This window comes from Pelophylax lessonae (genome assembly GCF_965119305.1).
Source record: "Pelophylax lessonae genome assembly, chromosome: 2".
Classification (NCBI taxonomy): Eukaryota; Metazoa; Chordata; class Amphibia; order Anura; family Ranidae; genus Pelophylax; species Pelophylax lessonae.
Genome location: NC_138769.1, coordinates 467,373,447 through 467,399,333, shown reverse-complemented (window position 1 = coordinate 467,399,333; position 25,887 = coordinate 467,373,447). Strand labels below are relative to the sequence as shown.

The 25,887-nt window shown below is 45.2% G+C and overlaps 1 protein-coding gene across 1 annotated transcript in view; it reads right to left on the bottom strand.

Annotated features, from left to right (window-relative positions):
• The window catches only part of TUBGCP3 (tubulin gamma complex component 3), a 237,541-nt gene extending 227,618 nt beyond the window's left edge, over positions 1 to 9,923 (bottom strand). The window contains exon 1 of the mRNA XM_082245180.1: positions 9,715 to 9,923. Within this exon, the coding sequence (XP_082101306.1) occupies positions 9,715 to 9,790 (76 nt within the window). The 5' untranslated portion in view covers positions 9,791 to 9,923. The remainder of the gene's footprint in view (positions 1 to 9,714) is intronic.
• Between the last annotated feature and the right edge of the window lie 15,964 nt (positions 9,924 to 25,887).

Below are 25,887 nucleotides of genomic sequence, written 5' to 3'. Positions count from 1 at the left end.
AGATATTTTAGAAGAAATATGAGCTCCTGATAACCCCTAGAACAGCCTTTCTCAACCTTTTTAACACAGAGGAACCCTTGAAATACATTTCTGGTCTCAGGGGAACCCCAACTAAAAATGAAAAATCTACAACTTATGACAGATTAGTGTGACAGTCAGTGGGAAGAAAGCTCCTTACTCTATCATTGGGAAGAATTACCCCCTTACTGATAGCTAAAAGGAACAATGGTGTCATTGGAAATCTATCTGAGAGGCAGAAATTGCCCATTTCTCTAGGAACCCCTAGAAACCTCAGGGAGGGACCTGGTTGAGAAACCCTGCCCTAGAGCTTAATTCACACCTATGCAAATACAACAGTGCAATTGATTTTGCATGTCGTGTTTAGGGCCATCCATTTATTTCATAAGGCTGTCCTACACATGAATTGCACCAAATAAGTACAAGCACCTAGGGCTTGTTTACACTTGACTAAATTTCTAACTCTTAACAAATGCTCCTATAAAAAGGTAATGCGCTTTAGTATGGACATTAAACTGGCATTTTACAAGTGTTAATGAGGTTTTAAAAACACTCCCCAAACACCTTATGCCACGTTTGAAGTGCGTTAATACCAGTCCACAAACGCATACTTTTTTCCTTTTTAAAGGGAAGCAACATTACAGGAAATAAACAATTTGAGGTGTGACTTGTCATAGTGATGAATTCCTGTGCATACTCCATTAGCAGGGAAGGCAGCAACATTGATTCCTTTACTAGGCTTTACAGTAAACCCCCCTCCATTGCGGGGGTTGCGTTCTGGACCCAGCCGCGAAAAGTGAAATTCCGCGAAATAGAAAAACCCTATTAAAATGCATTGTAGGCATGATTTTTTTACTGTCACTGTACGTGTAAAAGCATTTTAAGGTCTTTAAACACACTTTTAAAACAATAGAAACTCATTTAAACACATAAAAGATACTTAGAGACATAGCAAGAGCTATGGAAAACACAAAAATCTTTCATTTTTAATGATTTATATAGTAAAATAACATTACAAAAAAACCGCGAATTACCGGGACCGCAAAAACTGAACCGCGATGTAGCGGGGGATTACTGTATCTCATGTTTGGCCTCCTGCAGAAGATGCTGATTTATGAGCAATTGGATGAGCAGAGAAAGAGAAGAGGGGCATCCAGGTGCTACTGGGTACATCCAATTGTTTCTCAGAGATATTCTGAAGTGATTTACACAGCTACCCTCTGAAGTTGATGGCAGCCTTCAAGCAGCACAAACAGGAAGTTCATAGAAGTAAGGGACTGCAGGACACTCTATGCCAGTGATAGTGAACCTTGGCACCCCAGATGTTTTGGAACTACATTTCCCATGATGCTCAACTACACTGCAGAGTGCAAGAGCATCATGGGAAATGTAGTTCCAAAACATCTGGAGTGCCAAGGTTCACCATCACTGCTCTATGCTATCATTACAGAGCATTGTGGGACATTAGATTCCTTCTGCATGATACATTTTTTTTAAGCTCATTTTCAAGCACCCGCACTGTAAACACAGTAAAGATATCACAGTAGATCGCCGCCATTACTCGTTAAAAAAAAAAACACCAAAAATGACAGAAATCTTTCCCTTTGTTAGTAAACGCAATAACTTTTGCGCAAACCAATCAAAATACGCTTATTGCGATTTTTTTTACCAAACATGGGTAGCAGAAAACAAATTGGCCAAAAAATTTTTAAAAAATTGGTTTTTACATCTTTTTTGGGGGGAATTTCATATAAAAAAATGTTAAAAATATTGTTATTTTTTCAAAATAAAACGCTTTTTTTTTTGTTTATAGCGCAAAAAGTAAAAATCGTACAGGTGATCAAATACCACCAAAAGAAAGCTCTGTTTGTGGGAAAAAAAAGTTCGTTTGGGTACGGCGTTGCATGACCGCGCAATTGTCATTTAAAGTCGCACATCGCCGAATCGCAAAAAGTGGCCCAGACGTAAGACAGCAAAATGCTCTAGTGGTAAAGTGGTTTAGATACATACACATGCATACAGTACTATAATTGACACAAAGTTGTCACATGCAGCCAGGTGGCGTTGAACCCCAGTAGCCCAGCCAGTCCGGGTGTGGCAGCCCTCTCCACCTGTTGAGGTCTTTAGGGAGGCAGCAACATACTTCTACTTTGTTTTTATCATTCCTTTGCGGCTGAATACAATTAAGCATCTTAAACAGTTTGGTTAGCAATCATGTCAACTATGTGTCATTTATTGTACTATATCTGGAAAATATATATACCAAAGTATATGCCTCGTGCCAACGGAACTAAAAGGGTATTTTAAAATATTAAAACTCTTAGCCTAAAATTCAATTTTCTCTGCACTATATGGATGTGTATGTATCTTAATGCTGACTTTGTATCATGGAATAACTTTGAACCTATGTATGAGCATCGCTGAAGGACAAAAATCCGTATTGTCGAAACCTGTGGGAGGTCTTCATATATTGTTTCTCATAGTCAAGGTTTCCATTATTTATGTATACTGTTTACTAGCTGCAATCATTTTACACTTTTACTCATACATTTTGTAATAAAGTACCATTTTAACAATTCATGTTTTGGAGTTCAGATTGTCTGTTGTGCCATTTAAAGTCCCTTTTTTGGTGCTTTGAGGGTATTTCTTCTTCTAAAGTATCATTTGCATAGGCTTTTGAAAAAAAAAAAAAAAAAACACAATGCCAGTGTGAACTTAGCCTAAGTTGTGCAATTTTGCACCAACGTTAGCAAGGTGTATTGGGGTGCCATTAAAGGATAAGTTCACATTCTGAACACGTCACACCCATATTTAGGGTGTGAAGATGTTCAGCACCCTCATCCAATTCCCCCGCTCCCTGTGACAACAGGTGAAGGTACGTCTTCCTGCAGCACTGTCACATCATTCATTCACAGGGCTCTGTGAATGAATGAACTACAGGACAGGTCCCGTCTTCCACAGAGGCAGACAGTTTGTAGTTCTCAATGAACTACAAGGGCACTGATCAGCGCTCTTGTAGTTTGTTCACTCTTCCTGCAGCTGCCCATACAGAGGAATGGGCAGAGAGCTGTACTGAATGTCTGCAGGAACCTGGCACTGCACCTGCAATCCACTGATTGTGGGTGCAATGCTTTGCAGGCTCCAAATAATAAATACCCTTGCCTTTAAGAATTAGAGGAACAAATACATACCTGTAAAGAGATGCACTTGTTTTGTACATCACAATAACGTGCATGATTTTGTACACATTGCAATATCACATAAATGTGAACCTAGCCTAAATTACCCAATGCACTGTACAGCAGGTGCTATGAGGTGCCACACCCTACCCCTACCTAGGAGCCCGAGTGACACCTAATACCAAAGCTAAGCACTGTCAACTAGGGGGTAAGCCCATACATATATTCACATTCTGAAAGAAGATATTTACATAGGATTTAGGGGCTAGTGCGCTGCAGAGGCCAATGGAGCTGTCAAGGTAGGATGTGCCCTTTTATGTGCCTGCCTAACAAGGTTAGTTACTTTTATGGTTAAAAAGACATTAAGGCCCCTTTCACTTGTCCTGCGACTTAGGACTGCATGACAAGTCGTACCCCTTGATTTGCAATGAGTACCATTCATATCAGTGCGACTTCAACTTAGTCCCTGCTAGGGCTGGGCGATTTTGCCTAAAAAAAAAAAAAAAAAAAAAAAATCTTCGATTTTTAAAGAAAAATTCGAGTTTCGATTCGATTTTCAATTTTTTTTTCAATGCACTTAAAAAATAACTGCAGACATCAGATATAGTGTCAAAAGTGCAACTTTATTGCTACGATTGTCCTCAAGAGTTAAAATGCGTAGAATCCCAAAACAAAAAGTAAAAAAGTAAATGAGGTTACGCGGGGCGGGGGCTGGCTCATATTGCGCTATGGTAACGCACAAGGACTGTATGGAATGAGGGGCGCTGAGCGGGGAGGGAAGGCTCACAGGAGGAGAGCTCACACCTGTGTGGAGGACTGAGGAGAAGCGCTGTACAGGTGTGGCTAGTCTCTGTACCTATCACAGCCCCTGTACAGGTATAACCCCGCCTCCCCTCAGACGCACCGCCCGCTTCCTCTCCCGGCAGCTGACATCACATCCAGGCCTGGCGGTGGCCGATGATTGGCTCGTTCCTTGTAGACTCTGAGCAGAGATGGCAGCGGCGGTGGTCCGGTTACTGGGGAGTTCTCGGTGTGTTGTGGCCAGTTCCTGGGCCTGGCTGTGCAGCGGACTAGGAGCTGGCTGGAGCCCAGGGCAGCCCGCCTGTACAGGTAAGTGTCCCGCATGCAGGCCATGGGGGCCCCTGAGTGACCTCTAGTGTGTGTGTGTACTGTCGGTTACGAGGGGCGGGGGCTGGCTCATATCGCGCTATGGTAACGCACAAGGACGAAACGCGGAAAAGTCAGAAAAAACTATTGTGGCAAAAAACTCGAGTTTGCAAAAATAAAAATAGTTTTACTCTACAAAATCGATTTTTTGCCCAGCCCTAGTCCCTGCACTACTTTGGTTTGACTTTAATGCTACTTGAGGTCCATAGATCTCAAGATTACACAGGCATTGCTTCAAGTCGGGGCAAAGTTACACGACTTTCAGGTCGTACAAATGTTAAAAGGGGCCTGGACTGAAGGACCCGAAATTTACAATATACTTTGCAGTGTACATGTAGGTTCTCCTATAATGTGCAATATAGGGTGCTGGGTCATAAAATATATTTTACAGTGATAATCAGGGCATAATAAAGTGGTTACCTTTTAGAATTATAACCTACCATTGGCCACAATGGTATTTTATCACCGGAAGCAGATCTGCAACGCTACTCTGACAGATACGGCAAACACTGAACCACATTGCGTAGTCTAAATACATTTTAATGAATTTTAAGATTTTATCAAAAAATTAAAAAAGCATAGTGCAAAAAGAACATACATATACATGCTCTAAAACCATGCCCGGCCAGCACACATACAGTATGTGTATCTAGGAGTTATCAAACATCCGGACTTATATCAGATAGTTGTACATTAAGTTTTTATGGTCCCCCGCTCGCTCTGAATTTGAAAGACTGCTGCGCAAACGACTGCTATTTAATAATTCTCTAGGGTCTCTGCTAAAAAAAAAAAAAGAGAGAGAGAGATGTGTGATGTTTGGGAGTTCAAAGTAATTTTCTAGCACAAAATACTGATTTTAACTTGTAAGCAACAAGCGCCAGAAAAAGGCTCTTGCTGGCCATACACTATACGATAAATCGGCCGAAAATCAGTCATTTGGACAGTTCTTTCGTTTTTCGGCCAGTTAATGGTCAGGAATCGGTAATCAGTTGTGACATTTTTGAGCCAAAAAAAAACAAAAAAACAAACGAAGGACAAGTTTGGAAATTTTCTCCCGAATGAACTATAAATTGAAAGATTAACCACTCAACGCAAACTACGTCAGCTGACTTTGCGTGGTTATACCGGGATGATGCCTCTAGCTAAAGGCATCATCCCGGTACCGTTGTTTAGAGCCAGCAGTCGGCTTTCCGGCGGTCAAGACCGATGCGGCTAGGGAGCTGCTCGATCGTTACCTCGGCGAGCGGGAGGGGACGTCCCCCCGTCCCACCGGTAGACCCAAGCAACCAGCCAGCTGGAAGGAGTCCTGATCTAAGCTGGATGCGGCTTTGATTGGGTCTCCGATGATGTAAACCAGAGGCGGCGTCCATGACTTCACATCCGGGTTACTCGGCTGCTAAAGGTGGAAGGTTTCAAAAAGTAAATATTCAAAAATGCAGTTTTAGGCGTTTTGAATACATTGAAGTTTAGTGGAGGGGTCTAGGGAAAAAAATAGGAAAAAAAAATAATAATTTTAGCTGCCCCCGTCGCCGTGAGCTCGAGCACGAAAGAAAACGTATAAGGAAATCGCGCCGCAAATGAAATCGCTGTTCAAACCACACATGTGAGGTATCGCTGCGATCGCCAGAGCGTGAGCAATAGTTAAAAAAGAAAAAAAAAAAGAGCTACACTCTAACTCTAAACTGGTAAACCGTTAAAAATGTTAAAGCGTCGCCTATGGAGATTTTTATTGACCGTAATTTGTTGCCATTCCATGGGTTTAGGGTATAGCCAGCATTAGTCTTTAAAAAGGTTAAACTGCCCTCACTAAGGCCCCTTTCACACGGGCGATCCCATCTGCCTGTCAGTTTTTCAGGCGGACCTGATAGGATGCTCCATGCATCCCTATGGGGCAGCGGGTGTCAGCGGAGACATCCCCGCTGACACCCGCTGCTATCCGATTGCAATCCTATCTGTGAAATCCAGATGGATGGAAACCCTATTTTCCATCCGTCTGGAGGATTCGGATCGGATGGGACGAGAACGGACAGGCTATCCGTTCTCATCCGATCTCACCATAGAGGAGAGCAGGGATCTGACAGCTCCGTCTATGCACACAGAACGGAGACAGAGCTGTCATCCGCCTGCTCAGCAGGGATCGGTGGATCGATCTCCCGCTGAGCAGAATGGACTATGTCGGGGCGGTGCGCCCATGTAAAAGGGGCCTTACAGACGGCAGTTCAATCCCTTGATCTAAAAGAAGGAAATGATACATTGTAAAACATTTTAAGATAGTGAGAGAGAGAGGGGGGGGGGGGGAAATCGAGATCGCAATTTTCTAACAATTATTCGTACAGCTGTAACATATATTTGATCATGGTAGAGTTTAAAAACACTTGATGTTTCAATACCCAAGATTAAATTCCCAAAAACACTATGGGACATCCCTAGCTAGACTTGGACTACGAACACTATTGGATGCGCCAGCACATCAACCTGCACACTAAAGCATGGAAAGCCCATATATGTAGAGATCAACTTTATAATCACAGATCTTTTTCCATTGTATTATTTTTATTTATTTTTTTAATTTCAAGTTACTTTGAAACCTGGCAAGCTTTTTGCTTGGATCTATGTGCGGAGCTGAACCTGGGCCCCCTTGCGATTGAATTATAATACAGCAGATTGTAAGTAATCATCCAATATACACTATATTACCAAAAGTATTGGGACAAATGCCTTTATATGCACATTAACTTTAATGGCATCCTAGTCTTAGTCCATAGGGTTCAATAGAGTGTGCCCACACTTTGCAGCTATAACAGCTTCAACACTTCTGGGAAGGCTGTCCACAAGGTTTAGGAGTGTGTCTATGGGAATGTCTGACCATTCTTCCAGAAGCGCATTTCTGAGGTCAGGCACTGATATGTACGAGAAGGCTCCACTCAAATTCATCCCAAAGGCATTCTATCAGGTTCAGGTCAGGACTCTGTGTAGGACAGTCAAGTTCCGCCACCCCAATCTCGCTCATCCATTTCTTTATTGACCTTGCTTATAGCCAGGAAATCCCTGGTTACACCTGGACCCTCGCCGCTACAGGACATCCCTGGTTACACCTGGACCCTCGCCGCTACAGGACATCCCTGGTTACACCTGGACCCTCGCCGCTACAGGACATCCCTGGTTACACCTGGACCCTCGCCGCTACAGGACATCCCTGGTTACACCTGGACCCTCGCCGCTACAGAACATCCCTGGTTACACCTGGACCCTCGCCGCTACAGGACATCCCTGGTTACACCTGGACCCTCGCCGCTACAGGACATCCCTGGTTACACCTGGACCCTCGCCGCTACAGGACATCCCTGGTTACACCTGGACCCTCGCCGCTACAGGACATCCCTGGTTACACCTGGACCCTCGCCGCTACAGGACATCCCTGGTTACACCTGGACCCTCGCCGCTACAGGACATCCCTGGTTACATCTGGACCCTCGCGCCAGGCCTTCTCGTCCAACATCAGGACCTGACCCCACCAATGCGCTTCTGAAAGAATGGTCAAACATTCCCATAGACACACTTCTAAACCTTGTGGACAGCCTTCGCAGAACAGTTGAATCTGTTAAAGTTTCAAAGGGTGGACCAACTCAATAATAAACCCTACGGCCTGGGGTACAATTAAAGTTCATGTGTGTGAAAAGGCAGACGTCCCCAATACTTTAACACTACAGTGTATCTAGATCCCAAACATAACGGGACATCCCTGGATCCGTCCGGGTCCCAAACATCACAGGACATCCCTGGATACATCCAGATCCCAAACATCGCAGGACATCCCTGGATACATCCAGATCCCAAACATCGCAGGACATCCCTGGATACATCCAGATCCCAAACATCGCAGGACATCCCTGGATACATCCAGATCCCAAACATCGCAGGACATCCCTGGATACATCCAGATCCCAAACATCGCAGGACATCCCTGGATACATCCAGATCCCAAACATCGCAGGACATCCCTGGATACATCCAGATCCCAAACATCGCAGGACATCCCTGGATACATCCAGATCCCAAACATCGCAGGACATCCCTGGATACATCCAGATCCCAAACATCGCAGGACATCCCTGGATACATCCAGATCCCAAACATCGCAGGACATCCCTGGATACATCCAGATCCCAAACATCGCAGGACATCCCTGGATACATCCAGATCCCAAACATCACAGGACATCCCTGGATACATCCAGAGCCCAAACATCAGAGGACATCCCTGGATACATCCAGATCCCAAACATTACAGGACATCCCTGGATACATCCAGATCCCAAACATTACAGGACATCCCTGGATACATCCAGATCTCATACATTACAGGACATCCCTGGATACATCCAGATCTCATACATTACAGGACATCCCTGGATACATCCAGATCCCAAACATTACAGGACATCCCTGGATACATCCAGATCTCATACATTACAGGACATCCCTGGATACATCCAGATCTCATACATTACAGGACATCCCTGGATACATCCAGATCCCAAACATTACAGGACATCCCTGGATACATCCAGATCCCAAACATTACAGGACATCCCTGGATACATCCAGATCCCAAACATTACAGGACATCCCTGGATACATCCAGATCCCAAACATCGCAGGACATCCCTGGATACATCCAGATCCCAAACATTACAGGACATCCCTGGATACATCCAGATCTCATACATTACAGGACATCCCTGGATACATCCAGATCCCAAACATTACAGGGCATCCCTGGATACATCCAGATCTCATACATTACAGGACATCCCTGGATACATCCAGATCCCAAACATTACAGGGCATCCCTGGATACATCCAGATCCCAAACATTACAGGACATCCCTGGATACATCCAGATCTCATACATTACAGGACATCCCTGGATACATCCAGATCTCATACATTACAGGACATCCCTGGATACATCCAGATCCCAAACATTACAGGGCATCCCTGGATACATCCAGATCTCATACATTACAGGACATCCCTGGATACATCCAGATCCCAAACATTACAGGGCATCCCTGGATACATCCAGATCCCAAACATTACAGGACATCCCTGGATACATCCAGATCTCATACATTACAGGACATCCCTGGATACATCCAGATCCCAAACACTTTACACAATGCAGTGAATGTAAAGCAATCTAATCTCCCGGCCATCACACAGTGCAGTGCACAGATGAAGTGACACCTTAAAGCCCGGGCCCTGCCATCAGGACTCCTGGTGTCACCCGGCATGCACACAGCTAAGAGAGCAGCATGGAGAGAATGAATCGGTGCGGGCCGCATTACCTTCCCCCTTTCCAAGTATACGACAGCACAGGTTCTGCAGCAAGACATTTGGGGACTTCTGCTCCGGTGTCGCCATTCCGGAAGAACACGGTGAACAGCGAACCCCCTACACAGTCTCCTGCATCAACCTCAGCCGTTAACCGTCACTACAGCGGCGCCATTTTAACAACCCGCCGAAAGCCCCTGTCATTTCCCACAATGCTCCGCTCTGTTGTGACAGCGGAGGGGGCTGCGCGGCATTGTGGGTGTGTGTTCCCAGTCTGGGGTCACCGGCCTGGGTTACCCGATCACTATAGCTGTCAGTTTTCCCTGTGTGTTCCTCTTCAACTATATGTGACAAGCTATTTACACTATAATGCCTCATATCACATTACTTCTGCCTTTTCAATATTTACTGTTTATCTATTTAACAGAAAAAGACTGAAATGTATCAGCATTATTTACTAATAGCAGCTTTATTTTAGATGTTTTAGGTCTTGCACTCCTGAATCACAGAATTTGCGCACAGGGGGACTTCCGTCTAGAGAATTCCAGGTACGGTATATTTTGTAGTAGGGATAGACGGATGTGTTTTTTTTCAGGGCCAATACCGATATTTTGGTCACAACGTATTGGTATCGGCCGATATTTTGGTCACAACGTATTGGTATCGGCCGATATTTTGGTCACAACGTATTGGTATCGGCCGATATTTTGGTCACAACGTATCGGTATCGGCCGGTATGGTATGGGCCAATATTTTGTACATTTAAAGTTTTGAAAAATAAAGTAAATTTTTGACACAAATCTGGTACTGAACATGTTAATTTTTGTTTAATGCTTAATGGCTGGCTGTCTGGCACCCTGTGGTGGATAGCTGGCTGTCTGGCACCCTGTGGTGGATAGCTGGCTGTCTGGCACCCTGTGGTGGGTGGGTGGCTGGCTGGCACCCTGTGGTAGACCCTGTGGCTGGCACAGGGTCTGTGGGTGGCTAGCTGGTACAGGGCCTGTGGGCGGCTAGCTGGTACAAGGCCTGTGGGTGGATGGCTGTCTGGCACCCTGTCTGTGGGTGACTGGCTGTCTGGCACCCTGTGGTGGGTGGGTGGCTGGCACAAGGTCTGTGGGTGGCTAGCTGGTACAGGGCCTGTGGGCGGCTAGCTGGTACAAGGCCTGTGGGTGGCTGGCTGTCTGGCACCCTGTCTGTGGGTGACTGGCTGTCTGGCACCCTGTGGTGGGTGGGTGGCTGGCACAGGGTCTGTGGGTGGCTAGCTGGTACAGGGCCTGTGGGCTGCTAGCTGGCACAAGGCCTGTGGGTGGCTGGCTGTCTGGCACCCTGTCTGTGGGTGGCTGGCTGGCACCCTGTGGTGGGTGGCTGGCTGGCATCCTGTGGTGGGTGGGTGGCTGGCACAGGGGCTGTGGGTGAGTGGCTGGTACAGGGCCTGAGGGTGGGTGGCTGGCTGGTACAGTGCCTAAGGGTGGCTAGCTGGTACAGTGCCTGTGGCTGGCAAGTACAAGGCCTGTGGGTGGCTGGCTGGTACAGGGCCTGTGGGTGGGTGGCTGACTGGTACAGTGCCTGAGGGGGGCTAGCTGGTACAGTGCCTGTGGCTGGCAAGTACAGGGCCTGTGGGTGGCTGGCTGGTACAGGGCCTGTGGGTGGGTGGCTGGCTGGTACAGTGCCTGTGGCTGGCAAGTACAGGGCCTGTGGGTGGTTGGCTTATGCAGGGCCTATAGGTGGCTCGCTGGTACTGTGGCTGGCTGGCTGGTAGGGGGCCTGTGGATGTGGGTGGCTGGCTGGCACCGGGCTAGTGTGGGTGGGTGTATGGCTGTGATACACTCCCATGAGACTAGTCCCGACTCCAGACGAGGCTGTCCAAAGTGAGGGAGGCGGTCTTAGAAGGCAGAATGAATGATGTCACAAATATATCGGGCCGATACTGATATATCGGGGAAAGTGCCCCTGATATATCGGCCTTGCCAAAAATCGGTCTATCCCTATTTTGTACACAGCTTTATTGATCCAGCTTGGACCAATGTATGTACCATACATGCGGGATGCTGCTGCCTCTCCAGTGATATCCATTTGCTTCCAGATCCTGCACCGAGTGGCCGGACTGCTGCAGGTACAGTGCCTTGAAGAAGTATTCATACCCCTTGAAATTCTTCACATTTTGTTATGTTACAACTAAAAACGTCAATGTATTTTTTTGCGATTTTATGTGATAGTCCAACACAAAGTGGAACATAATTGTGAAGTGGAAGGAAAATGATAAATGGTTTTCAAAATTGTTTACAAATAAATATCTGAAAAGTGTGACGTGCATTTGTATTCAGCCCCCTTTACTCTAATACACCTAAGTAAAATCTAGTGGAACCAATTGCTTTCATATGTCACCTAATTAATAAATAGAGTCCAGCTGTGTGTACTTTATTCTCAGTATAAATAAAGCTGTTTTGTGAAACCCTCAGAAGTATGTTAGAGAACCTTGGTAAACAAACAGCATCATGAAGGCCAAGGAAAACACCAGACAGGTCAGGGATAAAGTTGAGAAGTTTAAAGCAGGGTTAGGTTATAAAAAACATCCCAAGCTTTGAACATCTCATGGAGTACTGTTCAATCCATCATCCAAAATGGAGAGAGTATGGCAGAACTGCAAACCAACCAAGACATGGCTGTCCACCAAAACTGACAGGCCAGGCAAGGAGAACATTAATCAGAGAAGCAGCCAAGAGGCCGATGGTAACTCTGGAGGAGCTGCGGAGATCCACAGCTCAGGTGGAAGAATCTGTCTACAGGACATTTATTATGCAGGCCTTACAAGGGTCGAATTCCGAATGAATTTTCTTTCAAAAATTAGAAATTTCTTGCACTTTGCGATCCAATGGTGCCACCACTGATTTCGAAATTGGACCAACCAAAACTTCAATTTCACCTCATGTTGCTACAGAAAATAATTTTTGTGGCCAGGAATCTTCTTTTCTTTCAAGGAATTTTTTTTCCTCCCAGGAATTTTCTGTTCTTGTGCTCATGCGCATTTATTTTTTTATTATATTTCTCACAAGATTCTTCCATCATTGATTAGAAAATCGTTTGTTTTTAAAAAAACTTCCAACGTGCCCGATCACTCAAATGCGATGGCTACACGAAAATCGGTCATTGTTGCAGCCTACTAATGGTGCGAAATTCAAACAAATATTCTTTAATAAGATTTGTGAAAGAGAATTCTTTCGAAATTCGTCTCATGTATGGCTGGCCTTAGTCATGCACTCCAAAAATAGGGCCTTTATGGATCAGTGGCAATAAGAAAGCATTAATCAGTGAAGCAGCCCAGAAAGAGGCCAAAGGTAACTCTGGAAGAGCTGCAGAGATCCACAACTCAGGTGGGAGAATCTGTCCACAGGACAACTATTAGTCGTGCGCTCTACAAATCTGGCCTTTATGGAAGAGTGGCAAGAAGAAAGTCAAAAGTCCTATTTGCAGTTTGCGAGAAGCCATGTGGGGGACACTGCAAATGTGGAAGAAGGTGCTCTGGTCAGACAAGACCAAAATTTGAACTTTTTGGCCTAAAAGCAAAACGCTATGTGTGGCAAAAAGCTAACACTGCCCATCACCCTGAACACACCATCTCCACCTTTGAAACGTGGTGGCAGTATCATATTGTGGGGATGCTCTGCTTCAGCAGGGACAGGGAAGCTGGTCAGAGTTAATGGGAAGATGGATGGAGCCAAATACAGGGCAATCTTAGAAGAAAACCTGTTAGAGTCTGCAAAAAACTTAGAACTGGGGCAGAGGTTCACCTTCTAGAAGGACAACGACCCTAAACATACAGCCAGATGGAATGGTTTAGATCAAAGCATGTTCATGTGTTAGAATGGCCCAGTCAAGGTCCAGACCTAAATCCAATTGAGAATCTGTGGCAAGATTTGAAAATTGCTATGCACAGACACCCTCCATCCAATCTGACAGAGCTTGAGCTACTTTGCAAACAGTGGCGGCTGGTGCTCAAAATTTTTGGGGGGGGGCGCAAACAGAAAAATGTAATAGGCATTGCTTTGCGGCAAAAAACGCTGTAAAAAATTGCGTGACTTTGAGGTCGCAAAAGTGTGAAAGGGGCCTTCAGTAATTAAGGTATAGTGTGCCCCCTTTCAATGCAGAGAGACCAGCGTGCCCCCTTTCAATGCACAGTAACCCCCCTTTCAATGCACAGTGACCAGCGTGCCCCCTTTCAATGCACAGTGACAATTGTGCCCCCTTCAAAACAGTGACCAGCGTGCCCCCTTCAAAACAGTGACCAGCGTACATGCCCCCTTTCAATGCAGTGACCAGCGTACATGCCCCCTTTCAATGCAGTGACCAGCGTACATGCCCCCTTTAATGCAGAGACCAGCGTACATGCCCCCTTCAAAGCAGTGACCAGCGTACATGCCCCCTTCAATGCAGTGACCAGCGTACATGCCCCCTTTCAATGTAGTGATCAGCATACATGCCCCTTTCAATGTAGTGACCAGCGTACATGCCCCTTTCAATGTAGTGACCAGCATACATGCCCCTTTCAATGTAGTGACCAGCATACATGCCCCTTTCAATGTAGTGACCAGCGTACATGCCCCTTTCAATGTAGTGACCAGTGTACATGCCCCTTTCAATGTAGTGACCAGCGTACATGCCCCTTTCAATGTAGTGACCAGCATACATGCCCCTTTCAATGTAGTGACCAGCATACATGCCCCTTTCAATGTAATGACCAGCGTACATGCATATCGCACGAGCTCCCTGATTGGCCAGGAGGAGGATCCGTGTGACAATAGCGAATTTTCATTCACTATTGTCACACAATGGGTGGGCTTGGGACGCACTGCTCTGCGCCCCGGGTCCACACTTTGCATCGCCCTATTAGAGACTCTGGCTCTAATCAGGTGATGCCAAAAAAAAAAGCCCCATTGAACTCCATGCGTCCGGCGCCCCTGCATGTAGATTAGGGGGCCGGATGCATGGATAGGGGGGGCGGCGCCCGTGCACCCACAACGAACCGACTGCCACTGTTTGCAAAGAAGAATGGGCACAAATTTCAGTCTAGATGTGCAAAGCTGGTCGAGACAAAAAGACTTGCAGCTGTAATTGCAGCAAAAGGTGGTTCTTCAAAGTATTGGGGGGAATACAAATGCACTCCACACTTTTCAGATATTTATTTGTAAAACATTGTGAAAACCATTTATCATTTTCCTTCCACTTCACAATTATGTGCAAAATGTCAAGGGTATGTTTACATTTTATGGCACTCTATGGAATAAAATTGGCTGCGGCCCTTTATTATTAGTTTAAAATACTATTTCTCCTCTGTTTGCTGACTGCACTCATATGTGCGGCCTCTCGGTGGGTGGGCTTCAACGGTAAGAGGCCGCATATATGTGGCCCTATATAAAACACAAAACTGTGCTAAGACTGCACACTGCATGCTCCCAGTACAGTCACCAGCGTGGACCCGAAAGTTTTACGATCATGTGACACCTAATCACAGCGATCACATGACCCAAATGCCTGCCTCCGCCGCCTGACATCTAGAAGTTATTAAAGGACCAGGAGGCGGCAGCAGAAGGGAGTTAATATATATATTTTTTTATTTAAAATCACATGACAATATAAATAAATCAATTAACCAAAACACCCAATCACTACAACTCGAGCCATTTACGCAAATAACAGGAGTTTTAAAAATCAACTGTCCCCCTTGCTAACAATGTGACCCACCACATAATACAGGCTGCAACAAAATTAAAACACTTCTTGGCTAAGATCAGTGTAGCTTTTTGCCTTGTCTTGGTCACAGGTAATGAACGCTGTCAGTCTCTCTCGGCCTTGGGGTGTTTCCCCATGCTGCTTTTAGGGGGGACGCCAACGGGAGTTTATGGGAGAGATTGCTCTCCCTAACTTGTCCCTTTCAATGTAGTGACCAGCATAGTGACCTTGTCTTGGTCACAGGTAATGAACGCTGTCAGTCTCTCTCGGCCTTGGGGTGTTTCCCCATGCTGCTTTTAGGGGGGACGCCAACGGGAGTTTATGGGAGAGATTGCTCTCCCTAACTTGTCCTTGTAGCTTGTTTTGGATGAGTGTAGGTGGTGACATGGTGGCTGGTGTTCCTGATGTGCCTAATACTTCGAGGCTGGATTTAGCTGAGTCTAGACAAGGTTGGTTATGTACAGAAGCATGTAACTGAAGACTTGTTTGGTATGGCGGGATAAAGTATCTTTTGCATGCAGTTGTTTTCCTACACCTGGACTTTATGATTCTACCTGGAATAAGGAGGATCTGCAGACATATCTGCTTTGGAAGGGAGAGAAGGCGGAGGACCCTCTGCTGGAGAGGATTACCTTTCTATACAGTGAGTCCCAAGCAGACAGTCCCTGTGATGGTTCATATGTACAATCCCTTCATGAAGGGTAAGGAAATCCAGTCGTTCCTACTTTGGTACTGTGATTTTGTATCGGTGGGTACTAAGCTTCCGAATGTGTTTGGAACCTTCAATGTCCAAAGAAGGTTCTAGATGCAATTTAGGGCTGATCGGAGGGGGGGGCATCACTCTCCCCAGGAATTTTCAATTGGCAGCAACCGTGGATATCTGTGGTGGTTTGGTAAGCCTTTTTTTTGCCATTCCTGTTACTACTTTGGGCATACCAAGGAGGAGTGTGCTTTTGGACAGGTGTGTCAGAACTGCTACAAAGCTGGACATAGGATGACACAATGGCCTGAAGGCCGGGGATGCTACATCTGAGGTAGTGGGGACCACTTGGCAAGGCAGTGCCCCAAGGTCCCCAAAGAGAAGGCGAACACTACAGATGTGACCAATGAGGGTGACATCGGTGAGGCTGTGCGCATGCCCCGGTCTCCTTTGCTGATGTACGGTGGGGTGCAGTACCTTGTGAGAGTGCCCTGGTGAAGCCTCAGGTTTCCCCTCTGGATCCTCCTATTGAAATTGCTTGGGACAAAGGGACTATTCCTCTTGCAGAGGAGATCCTGGTGGCAGAGGAAGGGGAGGAGGGTGCTGAGGAGGTCCGGCCAAAAAAGGTGAGGAAGAGATGGACACAAGCGCCTCACTGAAATGCAAAAGTCCAGAATCTCCTTCCTCTTCTTCGTCATCGAGGAGCTCTTCAGCGACACAAGTATTATGAGTGCCAAGCGGCTATTGAGTCGGATTCCTCCATGCAGTCATTTGCCAGCTCAGGCCAGGTGGAGAATATCCATATTGTTACTAGCTTTTGAAAGTCAACGAAAGTAAGCAGCCAATGACTGAGCCAAGGGAGTGATAAAAGGAGTAAAAAAGGATGAACCTCCAAAAACTTCCTGAAGATCAAGGTGCAGATAAGGACCAGTTTCCTGCTGGTCTGGCCTGTCCGGTTTGTCAACATGTTTGTGCTGAAGACCGCGCTGGACTGACTGGATCAGTCACTGGTCGTGGGTGAGTAGGGAGTTGACCCTATGGTAGGGTGTGCCCAATGATAGATACTGGCAGGGAGCCCTCTTAGAGCTTGGGCTGCTGTCTTTTTTTTAAGGTCTTAGGGTCATTTCCAAACTTGGAAAAGTAAGAATGAAGGAGTGCCCGGTGTTCAAAAGAATACAAATTCAATGGTAGATTAGGAGGCGGTAATTGAGAGTGGTGACAAGTATATCAAGCTAACGCATTTCAGGAGAAAGGCTCTCCCTTCTTCAGGGACTATATCAAGAGCTCTCTATTGTTATATCAAGCATATTCCTTTATCCCTAGAGCTATATTAAGAGCTCCCTATTGAGATTACGATAAAAAATATCACAATAGAAATATTATTAAGTAATATTATTAGTAGCATTATTATCAATATTATTCATATTGTGATCATTTTTATTTTTATCGTGATATATACATTTTATATTTTATAATGCATTTTTTAATCTTGAGATTACCGTACTTGCTTGTATTTTTGCTTTACATATACCTCCCTGTGCTTCTGTGGTTGCTGTCTCAATACCAGTGGCCTCCAAGTCGGAGTTGTATGAGAGGCCTTGCTCTGCACGTCAGGCTCACTGACCAGGTATGTGACATTCTCAATAAACATAAAAGTCCAGTTTTAATCCATATTTCAACCAAATGTGTTGTAAGGAACGCACAGTGACATCCGGGGGGTGTACGAGAACGCGCATGCACAAATTCACTCACTCCCATTTTAATGGCAAACTTGTATTCACCAATGTGCATGCACGTACATGAACGCACGCGCGCAGGCAATAGCATCACAATTTGGCTCTATACGTGGCCTATATAAAGGTGACAGACACACTTGTTCCTTGCTGTATTGTCTGCAGCTTTACCTGTACTCCTGATCCTGAACCTGCTGTATCCTGTTGACTTCCTGATTTACCTCCCTACTTGTACATTACTTTGTCTGCCTGCTGCCCGCCCTGACCTTGGCTTGTTCCTGTGACCACTCTCCTGTCTTATCCTTGCCGGCTTTTCTGCTTCCCGTTCTGGACTTGTTCACCTCCTGGTGGGGCAACCCTGAGGACCGCGACCTGGTGTTCAGCACGCAGCAAAACCCATCCTCACCATCAGAGGCTCTGGTAAAGACCTGCTGTCACTTAGACTCCGCACCTCAGGCTAGCCTGTGTCTACCACCAGTGGGATCCGTCCGTGTTCCTGTTTTACCGGATCCCGCTAGGCTACCTCTGCACATCCAATAAATCATCAAGCAAGTGCCGAAGATGTTTACAAGTCTCATCTCATTTAGTAGACCCTCACAACAAAGGTCATGGAATGTCTCTGTAAAATTAGTGGGGTACAGGTTTGACCAGCTGGACTTTCCTCACTATCTACCTCAAGGCTCCAGCGATCAGTAATCTTTCAAGTGGTAAAAAGACAGATCTGTAAAAATCAATGCTCTGTCCAGTAACACACCTCCTGTATTAGTAATGGCGCTTTTCCACTGCATGGAACCGAACGGTTCGGCTCGCTTTTGTGCTTTTCCACTGCTGGTACCGCATGGTACGGTGTAGGAACGGTTCGGTACGGTACGGTATGGCGGCGCTTTTCCACTACATGGAACTGAACGGTACAGCTCGCTTAAACAGTACAACCTCAGTTGTGGTACCATATCCCACAATCCTTTGCATGCAGCCTTGACTGTTTGTAACTACTAGCCACTGATTGGTCAGAGAATCATTGTTATCCCACCCACTTACTTTAGTACTACTTTAGTGGAAAAGCAAACCATACCAAACCGTACCGAACTGTTCCAACACCGTACCATGCGGTACCATGCAGTGGAAACCCAAACAGGGCCAAGTAGAGCCGAGCCGGTACTTGCAGTGGAAAAGTGCCATAAACAACTCTGGAGGAATGAGAACAAGAGGGACAGCAGTCCTGTAGCCCTAATCAGACAACTGAGGAACATACCAAACGTAGGGGCACATTTTAATGCTTACTATCCAATGAGGCTTAGTTTTAAGGGAGGAATTAGGACTAGGAACCAAAAAAGAACTGAAAAAAGATTCCCCTTGAATGTGGGACTTTTTAGGCAATAACCCATCACAGAGTAAACTTCAGTAGTAAACAAATATCATTTTTTTCAAAGTATACAAAATACTGTAAGAAAAACAAAGCAACAACATAACAGTTAAAATGCATGTGGCTAGATGTTACATCACTTAATAGGAGATGTGGGATGAAAAGTTCGATGTGGTGACTGACGCGTTTCGGACTTGGCCTTTTTCAGAGGTCAATGGAAATGCATCTCAGGCTATAAGTACGAAAAACAAGTATGAATAAGACATAAAAACATATATGTATATACACTCATAGTTTACAGTAGTATGTTGAATGTACAAGGTATCTGTTATATATGAGTACATGTCAATAAAAAAAGGACCAGGATAAGGGGGGCAGGAGGAATGGCTGCCCTGGGTATAGTTGTGTCATGTGAGGAGGAGGAGGAGAGCCGTGTGGTGAGTTTCCACCACCACAAGCTGACAGGAGTAATGACAGCAGCATCACTACATCACTTTACAGCTTATCCCTGGAGGTGGCAAGCCAGATTTAGAAAGGAGAAGAGAACCAGAGGAGGTTTGAGCTGTGTTCTCTCACACACCCCAAGATCCTCCCTTCTGGCAGTGCAGTACTCCTGGATACAGTTTTCTTACCCACCCCTATCTACACAGAAGACTGCTCCTGTCCTGTCAGTAGAAAATGTGGGTAAAGCCAGGTAAGCAAACCCTACGAAGTCCTGATCTGACAGCCAGTGGCATCACTAGCGCCAAGCACCCAGGGCCTGTGCCCCACATCTCTTGCAAGGTGTCTGGGTTGCTGATGCCACAATCCCCATCGCTGCAGCAGCCTTAATCACTCTCCACTGGCTACCTAGTAAATGTCAGAGAGGAGGGAAGCTACCCCCAAGCCTCTTCCTAAACTCTGACATGTCAAGGTGAGGAGGAGCGTGGGAGCAAGGTCAGTTGCATCCCACAGACATCTTCTATGCTGTATCTAGTAGCCTGTAAGTTTGAGGGAAGGAGGAATTGTACTGGAAGCACAATTGGGGGGGGGGGGACAGGAGCAGTAACAAATATGTGCGCTTGAGGATGAGATTTGTGCTAGGAGGGGGAGGGGGGGTAAGGATTCTTTCTAGGAAGGGGGATTTGGGGAAAGGGAGAGGATTTGTGCTAGCAGGGGGGACTTTAAGGGGGGGGGAGATGATTTGACCTAGGAAGGAGGATTTGGGGGAAGGGTAGAGAATTTGTGGTACCAGGGGGATTTGTGTGGGAGAGGGCATATTAGGGAAGGATTTGTGCTTGAAGGGGAAATTGGGGGGGGGGAGTTGTGCTAGTGGGGGGATTGTGCTAGGAGGGGGGATTGTGGGTAGAATATTGGGGCGGGAGGGGTATTTGGGAGAGAAAGATTTGTGCTGGGAGGAGAGACTAGGGGAAGGGATTTTGTGCTTGGAGGGAGATTGGGGGGATTTGTGCTAGTAGAGGAAATATGGGAGGGATTTGTGATAAGAGAGGGATGGGGGGAGGATTTTTTTGTAGGATTTGGGGGAAGGAATTTTCCTAGGAGGGTTATGGGGGGGAAGAAGACTTGTGCTAGTAGGTGGAATTTGAGGGGGGTTAGAGAGGGGGATATGGGGAGAGAATTTGAGCTAAGAGGGAGGGATTTTGGGGAAAGAGGATATGTGCTAGAAGGGGAGATTTGGGGAAAAATTTGTGCTGGGGGGGTTGTAGTTGGAGAGCTGATTTTAGCAGGCAGCATTTAAACTAGGAAGGGGGACCCGAGAGGGGCATTTGTACTGGAAGGAGGGGGAGATTTCGAATTTTCATTTGGAGAGAATTATGCCCTGCACAAGAAATTTATTCTTTTTTTTGGGGGGGGGGGGGATTTATGCTGACACATGGGGTACACAGATTGGTGTGAGAAGGGAGGTCAGGGGCACAGTTTGGCATGTTTGATCTGGGTGCCAGATGACCTTGTCCAGGCACTGCCAGGAACTGCTATGAAGGTGCTGATTGCGTGTGCCATGTGAAGCCACCAGTTATAAATCAGAGTTTCTTCTACTGACTTATAAAAAATTAAATATGATTGATACGTTCTCAGCAAAAATAAGGCAGCTCCATTCTTTTTTGTTTTTTGGTTATTTATTTAATAATATTCAGAAACATCGGCTCTTTCGATTGGTGCAAAAAGGAGGCAGCTCTGAGCATTAGTTCCCATTCTCCTTACCAGAGAGAGCTGCCCATCTAGAATGGTGGACGGAAGAATGAAGCAGCTCCAAAATGTAAAATTTCAATTTATAGAAAGGATAATATTGGATGCTTGCAATGCTGAGTCATGTGTTAATAATACATGTACAACAAATGGGTAAAACACTTTAAACAAGTTGAAAAACATAAGGAAACTTTTTTTTTTTTAGTTTGCCAAACCTAAGTAAAACTTGAGCTGCCACCTTATTGCTGCAAGCGCTTCAACTCCTTGACATTGTTTAATACTCTGCATATTGTTCTTGTTGAATAAGCCAAATTGTAGGATAAAACTAAGAATCGCATTAACATGCTACATAATGATTTTTTTTTTTAATTTGCCATAAATATTTTAAGCTACCCGTATAAGGCGACCTCCCATTTTTGGGGGATTTTTTTGAGGTTCAAAAGTAGTCTTATACGCCAAAAAATACAGTATTTATTTTTAACACTAGATACAGCCTGTCTATGGATTTCTCCTCTTTGCCATCCTTGGAAATCTGATATTTGTACATTCGCCCCCTTAGACAATTTTCAAGGTTTAACAGTAGAGGGCGCCTACATATTATTAATGCAAGTTTGCTGAAGCACAATTGCTTGTTCTATCCTTTTCCTATGTGATGAATGACCTATAATGATGTTATAGTAATACCGTTTCATTTCTCGTTGTTTTCTTCTGTCTTATTATGCTGGCCACAGTCAGATCTTCTAAATGGGTCATTTTATTTGCCATAAAATATGACAAAAAATTGTGTGTCTAGTGTTAGTGTTTAGAGGCAGAAACAAATGATCGCTATGGCATTTCTGTCACCAATAGTAAATTGGTATTGGAGTTTCTATATTTTATAGAATGCTGAGGGATCAAGGCTGCTGATAATATTACACATTTATGTTTAATTCATGTTTATCTCCTTACAGCAGGGGTGTCAAACTCAATTTCATTGCGGGCCACATCAGCATTATGGTTGACCTCAAAGGGCCGGTTATATCTGTAAGATTAGATGTCCAGAGCACCCCACACCCCCTTACATGAGATGTCAAGAGCCCCCCCACCACCATCAGAAGTCAAAAGTCACCCACCCTTCCTTACATCACAATGCACCCCCTTTCCTTGTGCTACTGCCAGAAAGAAGATGCAATTAGATCTGGGAGGAAGAAAGTACAGGGTCTGGAGGAGGATCAGAGGAGGGCTAGAGTCAGCTTCCAGAGAGTCTGCTGAATGCTGAGACCAGGGGAGGCAGAGACAAGGCAGTGTTGCGGCTGCACAGAGAGGTGCAGGTTCTGTAGGAGAAGTTCTGCCCTCCTCTCTGCTGTGGACTACTGAGAAGGGGGGGGGGGGGGGGGATGGGCAAAGGCAAGCCTTTCTGCAGCTGCACAGAGAAGCGCTGGATCTGGCAAAGGGGTTCTGTCCCCTCTGCTGCCGACTACTGAGACAAGGTGGGGCAGAGACAAGGGGGGCGCTGCAGCTGCAGGAGAGGTGCAAGGGCCACATGAAATGGCCTGGGGGGCCGCATTTGGCCCACATGCCTTGTGTTTGACACCTATGCCTTACAGCTTTAAGCTGGGTTCATACTGCCACATGGAGCGGTTTACAGCAGGGTTCCGGTGCGTCCCTGTTCAGAGGTTCAGGACTGCTTTCAGTCCAAATTTATGGCTTAATTCAGACCTGAAACAGACCAGAAGACGCACAGGACTCCCGTGCAATTCACACCGGAGCCGCTCCGGAGATATGTGAACCGGCTCCACAGAGAGCCAGTCTTAATCTCCTGACATGCGAATTGGATGCAGGGAAACCCGCATCCAATTCCCAATAGTGTGAGCCCTGCTTTAAAGTAAATATAAAATTCATGTTGAATAGGGTATGGGATGTTTTTAACCTCTGTCACCTTTTTGCCATCTGTGCCCTATTGCAGAGATCACTTCCTGTGCCAATGCCCATTGCGTTAAGGAAGACCATTGTTTTGAATAGGCTGCTAAAGGACCAGAGTGGACAATAAAACCTACAGTGCCTTGAAAAAGTATTCACACCCCTTGAAATTTTCCACATTTTGTCATGTTACAACCAAAAACGTAAATGTATTTTATTGGGATTTAATGTGGTAGACCAACACAAAGTGGCACATAATTGTGCCACTTTGTGTTGAAAGAAAAATGATAAATGGTTTTCAAAAATGATAAATGGTTTTCAATAAATATCTGAAAAGAGTTGAGCGCATTTGTATTCACCCCCTGAGCCAATACTTTGTAGAACCACCTTTCACTGTAATTACAGCTGCAAGTCTTTTTGGGGATGTCTCTTCCAGCTTTGCACATCTAGGAGAGTAACATTTTGCCCATTCTGCTTTGCAAAATAGCTGAAGCTCTGTCAGATTGGATGGAGAGTGTCTGCGAACAGCAATTTTCAAGTCTTGCCACAGATTCTCAATTGGATTTAGGTCTGGACTTTGACTGGGCCATTCTAAAACATGAATATGCTTTGATCTAAACCATTCCATTGTAGCTCTGGCTGTAGGTTTAGGTCGTTGTCCTACTGGAAGGTGAACCTCCGCCCCAGTCTCGTCTTTTGCAGACTAACAGGTTTTCTTCTAAGAATGTTCTGTATTTGGCTCTGTCCATATTTCCATCAACTCTGACCAGCTTCGCTGTCCCTGCTAAAGAAAAGCATCCCTAACAACATGATGCTGTAAACTACCACGTTTTTTACGTGGGCAGGGTGTGTTCAGGGTGATGTGCAGTGTTAGTTTCCCACCACACATAGCATTTTGCTTTAAGGCCAAAAAGTTCCATTTTGGTCTCATCTGACCAGAGCACCTTCTTCCACGTTTGCTGTGTCCCCCACATGGCTTCTCGCAAACTGCAAATGGGACTTCTTATGGCTTTCTTTCAACAATGGCTTTCTTATAGCCAGTCTTCCATAAAGGCCAGATTTGTGGAGTGCGCTACTAATAACTGTCCTGTGGACAGATTCTCCCACCTGAGCTGTGGATCTCTGCCGCTCCTCCAGAGTTACCATGGGCCTCTTTGCTGCTTCTCTGATTAATGCTCTCCTTGCCCGGCCTGTCAGTTTAGGTGGGCGGCCATGTCTTGGTAGGTTTGCAGTTGTGCCATACTCTTTCCATTTTGGATGATGGATTGAACAGTGCTTTGTGAGATGTTCAAAGCTTAGGATAAAATGGGGGGCTTTACAGAACAGCTGTATTTATACTGAGATTAAAGTACACACAGGTGGGCTCTATTTACTATTAAGTGACTTCTGAAGGCAATTGGTTCCACTAGATTTTAGCAAAGGGGACTGAATACTGAATACAAATGCACCCCACAATTTTCAGATAGTTATTTGTAAAAAATTTTGAAAACCATTTATCATTTTCCTTCTACTTCACAATTATGTGCCACTTTGTATTGGTTTATCATATTAAATCCTAATAAAATACATTTACCTTTTGGTTGTAACATGACAAAATGTAGAAAATTTCAAGGCGTATGAATACTTTTTCAAGGCACTGTACCTACAACTTATTTCTACTCAAAGCACCACAATGCACAGCAGTGTGTTACCATGCATTGCAACACCGGTGTGGAGAAATGGCACAGCAACACACTAATGAGCATAAAGTGTTACCACAACGCAGTTATGTGAATGCAGCATAAGGGTACAACATTTTCATTGAAAAGAATCCCTTTCTGTTATATAAGAATAATTCCTTAAGGCGTTTGTTACTTCAGCACTTCATATTCCTGATATGTGTCTGCTGTACCATGTACTTGTATGAGAAAGTCTTCTATTCTCTTTGTATTGCTTCCTTTGTGTGAAATCCCTGGTGTTCCTGCCAGTCCCTCTGCTTTCCTATTACAAACTGACCACACTAAGCAGGAGAACACACCGGGGTCAGTTCTCTAGCTATGCTTGGAACTCATTGTACCCTCCTCAAATGATCAAACTTGTCATGACATGCCCCTGCTGCACAGCCATTCACTTGGAAGATCAATGTGCTGTTGCTTCTCCTCTCCCCAGCTGTTATGCAGCTGAGAACAGAGTGAAGGGGATCACTTATAAAAAAGGGATAAAAAGGTATTTATAATGTTTTTTTGTTTTTTTTTGTATCTATACAAACATGTTTTGCCTTTCATTTCTATTTTAAACTGAACAGGTTGTTTGCAAGGTGATCGTTTACAGTCATCAGTTTAATTTAACATTCTGTTCAGTCTTTGTTGACAGTATTGCAGCTTGTCTTAATAATGAATCTTCCAAAGCAAGAAAAAGCTGATTGATTGTCAGTGCAAAAAAGCAATATGTTGCATACAATGGGGTTGATTTAGTAAACGTTCTTTTTTCACTTTGCTCGACAAAGCTACAGTCATTGAATCCCTTGGAAAAAAAATTAAAAGTTTTTTAATTTCCATGCATGAAACCAAGTGTAAGGTCTGCTACCGATTCTCCCATG